The 5,550-nt window shown below is 43.3% G+C and overlaps 1 protein-coding gene across 1 annotated transcript; it reads right to left on the bottom strand.

The window, feature by feature from the left end:
• Window positions 1-565: 565 nt before the first annotated feature.
• Window positions 566-5,334, bottom strand: MRPS30 (mitochondrial ribosomal protein S30). Its single transcript, XM_064735716.1, has 5 exons — window positions 4,593-5,334; window positions 4,209-4,354; window positions 3,060-3,162; window positions 2,396-2,572; window positions 566-1,025 (listed from the first exon to the last, which is right to left on the bottom strand). The coding sequence occupies exons 1-5, from the start codon at window positions 5,275-5,277 to the stop codon at window positions 757-759; spliced, it is 1,380 nt and encodes a 459-aa protein (XP_064591786.1). The 5' UTR covers window positions 5,278-5,334; the 3' UTR covers window positions 566-756.
• Between the last annotated feature and the right edge of the window lie 216 nt (window positions 5,335-5,550).

The raw sequence follows: 5,550 nt of genomic DNA, 5'->3' as shown, positions 1-5,550 counted from the left end.
CAAAATACTCCATGACTGTATTTTATGATTCAGACATCCTCCGGCTGGGGCTCAGCTGTGGTCTATTAACTCTTAGGACATCCAAGTAACAGCAATGGAAACTCAAGATACCAACAGCTGAAATCAAGGACCCAGACTAAAGAGAAAACTACAGACTCCAAATGCATTTGAGAGTTCTCTCTGTGGTTCTGGAAGTGACAGCTTAAAACTGTGTATGCATGTTCACAACACAACCTTTGGAAGCAAGTTTCATCATGTCTGTATTAACACGTCTAAAGATTTTTCTTACTGTGTAAGTGAATTGCCAACCATTGATTAACAAACACTTTTTATTCTGAGTTCACTTTCTCTTTAGACTGAATAAGCATTTAACTCAAGTACAGAATTAGAAACTTATCACTAGTGCTGAGTATCACAGCAGCTATTTCCTAGTGACACTCAGCAGGTCATATGAATTAATACTTTGTTGTGACAGTTTATCATGGACCTGTGGATCTGCTAAAAAACATGCTCACATGACACTGAATCAGCAGAGAAGGCTTTTAACAGTAAATATACAAAAGACTTTAAGTATTCCAGCTGTTTATTTGCCAGTGTACAGTATACATTAAAAAAGAAAAAAGGAATAAGGCCCAAATAACATAAAATACGTATATAGTGTTTGCTAGACAAATACCTGACTAAATCAAGGCATACCTTATACTTCATGGAGTCACAATGAAGTTCAGGCACATACTTTATGTTTGGTTTAATGGTTTACAACTCTTTTGGTCTGTTTAGTAAAAAATGAACCAACTGAAGCAGAACTTCATCATTAAAGCCCTTCACATTACCATCTTCCACGACATCATACAGTGGCTTACTGTCGGTACCCCAACAAATATTCTTTCGAGGGTTGTTTTTAATAGTTTCTGCATTTAGTGCTAAAGTATTTAGCTGGTAGCAAAAGAAAGCAAAATATTTTCCATCAGTCACTACTGCCTGCGATACAAAAGGACGGGTCACATCTGCTTCATTCCAGAATCCTACAAAATAAACAAATACAACAGAACTTGAGATTTCTACCAGCACAAACACCTAAATGCTAGTCCCAAAAACCAGGGAATTGCAGCAGCTACCTAGTCAGGAAAAAGTGCTGTCTGCTTTAGCAACAGAAGCATTTTTTATACAGACTAACCAAAACACAACCACCAACAAAGGTTATGTCTAAGATCAGGGACACAGAGGCATACTTGTATTTTGTACACAGCTCCCTATCAACAGTTAATTAAAATCACTCACTCATCAGCCAAGTGACTTTTCCAAAACAGTTAAGTTGCTAATGCATCCAAAGTCCTGCAAAGGACCTGAGGGAAAATGTCTTTTTACTATTTCACATCTCTCAAGATGCAGTGAGCTTTTGTTTTATGACAAAAGCATGCACATATATGCACAAACATAACTGGCTATAGTAACCAACCAGACACCAAGAACACAAGAACACTATGTCAGTGTTAGTGTTTCACACAAACCCTACCGAGTACTAACAACATGTTAAAAACAGGTACATACTAATGCACATGCACTAGTACATACACATGTATTTTTCAAGAATATTACTATTATGTGCCACAATGCTAGAAACCGTTAAAGAAGAAAAAAAGACAGATTTGAATAATGCTGCCCTTATAACTCATGATGTGTCCACAGCTGACCAGCCCTGAAGACAAGACTCACTCAACTTCAATATTTTACAACCACAAAGGAAACTCTCTAACACCCCACTACATTAAAAAAATTGATATAGAGCCAGCAGTATATACTACAGTCAAAGAATTTTTTTACATGTGTTGTTTCTCAAGTGAAACTACAAGCCATCAATTGTCTTACACTAACATTAGACGATAATTTTATTTACAAGAATAAGCGAAGTCTGATCTGGTTTAACCATCCAGGTATTCCGGGACTTTTTTAGAAAAAAGTAGGTACAAAATCCCAATGTAAGGTGGCTAACATTTTTCCTTCTTCCCAGTATTTTCATGGAATTGAAATTACTGAAACAAGGGCTAAGAAACACAGTTGTTCCAGAAGGAAAAAAACCAAAATTGCTTGATGTCTACTGCATTTCCCTCTTAAGGAGGAAAGAGCAAGTGAAAGCAACTGAGGTTTTTGCATAGGCTTACTGCTATATATGGAAAAATATTTTTGTATTTGAATTGTATTTAATTTCCCTGTATGAAAGTACTTCAAGTCTTAACTAACTCTTTAATTAATTCAATTACATCTGGGAAGACTTACTTAAAAGACAGTCTTCAGGAAAAAGAAACACAAGAAAGAGGTGTTGAGGAGAAAAGGTTAAAAAACTTAAGAGTAGGCATTCATAACCAGGAAAGATTTGTCCAGCTGACCATCTCACCTTGATACATTGCTTGTGCTGCTGTCCAGGCAAAGAGACTTGCAATTCCGTTCGATCGATAAACGACCTCGATTTGATCCTCGAGACGCTCTTTTATGAACCTCTCCCGCTTCAGTCTGTCGGGAAGGAGATGGAACTGGGTATGCCCATAACAGCATGGATCTGCCACCTTTGCTCCTGCGTTCCCCAAAACAAAACTATCAGTCACAGAAAGAACACTCTTTATCACACATTCAAACACACATCTTCACCATCAGACTCTAAAGCCAGAACCCCTACTGTAGATCTGTGAGGAGCTGCCTGCTTCCAAAAGGCAAGAGTCCACATCCTAAAATGAGAATTTCCCTGGAGATGTACCAAAATTCAAAATTTTGTGTCCATTTTCTATTCAACTAAACTTCTTCAAGCAAATTTGGACACACAATACCACATGCACAGGAGAATGCTACTCCCCATTGCCTAACTCTGACATGAAATCTCAATAGAGAGCTATACACTACCTATATTTACACAGTACACTTACAAAGAAAAATATAGAACTTTTTCTGGTCATGGGAGAAGAAAGATCAAGGTGGCATTAGTTTTGGGGTTGGTCTTTGTTTGATTGGTTTGTTGGGTTTTTTTACCTAAGAAAAGTTAATATTTCACAATTAAAAACTCTTACCTATAAATACCTTATTTTCATACTGTTTTTTAAACAATGGCAGTTTGGATGGCTTGTGATCAATAACAGGAACATCTCCAAGATCTGACTCCAGGGGTACAACCTTGAAGACAACAGAAGAAGAAGAAAGAACAGCCATGATGTAAGACTCATTTCTGACATCAGGTCCACTGTAATACACCACTTCCTGGTCAAACAACAGAAAGTGCAAGTCCTGCTTACATACATCATACAGATAATCTTAAATGAAATTCATTGTCTTGCAAGAGAAATTCTCATCTTGTGATAAGTATTAGCACAGTCATGTTGTATTAATTTTTCCACAACACAAAAAATGTGAAATAATGCTAAAAAAACTGCCACTTGTCACCATCATTTACCTTCCATAGAGGAAAACACATTTCTAGCAGCAGCCAATAAACTAACTTGAACCTGCAGACTAAGTTTGCAGATTTGGTTTACTGCACAACATTTTAAATTGCCTAGACAGTTCTTCCAAAATGCCAAGGTATGTAGCATCTGATGACACTAAAACAAGCAAACTGTACAACTAAGTCAGCCATAAAAGTTCTGTGAAAAGTTCTGTAAACATAAACGTTTACAGAACACACTACTTTTCTGTTTGGGGTGGAAACTGGACAACACAGACCTTCAGTGGCTACACAACTACCACTGTATAAACCTGCAGGAAAAACATTACAATACTGAAACAGAAAATACTTCCACCAAACTTGATGATTCAAGAAAACAATTGCCAAGCAGTAACAACTGGCAAGAATGCTCACATTCAGTTTGTACGTGCTTTTACTTTTTTTTCCCTCCACTCCTATTATTCTCCTCCAATAAGAATGCATGATTCTTGTTCTTGCCTCCATTTCCAAGCACAGAATGTTAAAAAGTCAATTTAATTAAATATAACAACATGCAATTTAGAGTACAAAGAGGATCAGAAGTTAAGGAGCTACAAAGCTCAATACCTACAAAGCTATTTCCACAAGGCAGAAAGGGTGTTAAGACTCAAAAAATACCCAAATGTGCAACGTACTCATTAACTAGGTCCTCCACAGACCACCTCTGCATTGTTTCAATGGCTGTCAGAAAGGAAAGTAAAAATGCATGGTATTAACTTGCTTTTGAAAACATCCCCACCTCGGGAAGCTGCTTCGGCACACGGATCTGGAGGTGTGGGTTATCATCTATTTGGAATCGCACAGGATCAACTCTACCCTTTCGATGTCCGTGAACAACAACTTCATTACCATGATGCCAGTAATAGTTAACCTCAGGGTTTAGATCTGAAACGGAACAAGAAACACAAAAAAACAGTGATTCGCCTCTTGCATTTAAAACCCTCTCAATTCCTCTGCAGCTGCAGTGTGATGAAACACCCAAAATCTATGCAGAAGGATGAAACAAATTACTAGTGATGGTGTGAACAGGTGGGATACACCAGCGACACTCGTGCCGACTCGCAGCCTGGCTCTATCGCTCAAAGGCTCCCAAATCCCCTTCCCTGACAGCCCCCCTCCGTACCGAGGGACGAAGCAGCCAGCAGTGGGTTGCGACCGGACAGGGAAGCGGCGAGGGTGGAAACGAGCTGCGTGAGGAAGGGGCCGGGTGTGTGATCCTGGTCACGGTAGAGGAACGGCCTCTTCTTGTTCTGGTAGAAGCTCTCCTGCAGAAGGGCGTCGCAGGCGAGGGAGCGCAGCTCGCCTATATCCGGACACGGCGCCGCTCCCACCGAGGGCTCCGGGGTTTTCGCGGCCCCCGGAACGTCTGCATTCCCCGCCGCCTCCGCATTCCCCGCCGCCTCCGCTCTCGGCTCCGGGGCTCTGCCGGTCTCGGAAGTCGCTCCCGCCGCCGCTACTGGGGGTTTCGCGGCCGCGGCTCTCGGAGGCATTCCCGGCACTAGGACGGTTTTTGTGAAGCTGCGGTACCAGCGGTCGGCGTTGAGGGCGAAGGTCTGCGGGTACACCATGTACTTGGGCCGCTGCAGCTTCCCGTACAGCCGCAGCTTCTCCTCCACCGTGGCCGCCTCGTGCACACGCTGGTTGAAGCGCTGCAGGCGTCGCGACTTGGCCGCTTTGCTCTTGGCCGTGATGGACGCCACCACGGGCGGGTAGAGCGGGCTGACGGGCGGCGAGGGAGCGCTGGGGACCGTGTCCGAGAACCAGCGCCGGCCGGGCCGCAGCAGCCGCCGGGCCCCCAGCGCCGCCATCTCGCGAAACTGCGGAAGGGCGACGGGACTGCGTCCGCAAACCGCGGCAGCTGATTGGCCTCGGGGACCACGTGATAAGATTGTCTTCCGGTCAGTGGGCGGGTTCTCCGGAAGCGGGAGCTGCCGGGCAGGAAGCGGCGGGGCTTTGGGAGTCACGTGGCTGGAGGGCGCCGAGCGCCCCCGCGGCGTGTCAAGGAGCTGCCTCTGCGCATGTGCAATAGCAGCAGTATGGCCTCACCCGCGCTGGAACTACAGCTCCCAAGATACTTAGCG

Source organism: Zonotrichia leucophrys, chromosome Z, assembly GCF_028769735.1.
Source record: "Zonotrichia leucophrys gambelii isolate GWCS_2022_RI chromosome Z, RI_Zleu_2.0, whole genome shotgun sequence".
Lineage (NCBI taxonomy): Eukaryota > Metazoa > Chordata > Aves > Passeriformes > Passerellidae > Zonotrichia > Zonotrichia leucophrys.
This window is presented reverse-complemented; position numbering and strand designations above follow the sequence as displayed.

Bases quoted from the DNA above. Each gene is read 5' to 3' on its own strand.
- MRPS30 (XM_064735716.1), bottom strand. From the start codon at position 5,277: ATGGCGGCGCTGGGGGCCCGGCGGCTGCTGCGGCCCGGCCGGCGCTGG. The intron at 4,355-4,592 runs GTACGGAGGGGG...GTTCCGTTTCAG, and splicing joins GCTGGCTGCTTCGTCCCTCG to ATCTAAACCCTGAGGTTAAC. The intron at 3,163-4,208 runs GTGGGGATGTTT...GTTGTCTTCAAG, and splicing joins TGCCGAAGCAGCTTCCCGAG to GTTGTACCCCTGGAGTCAGA.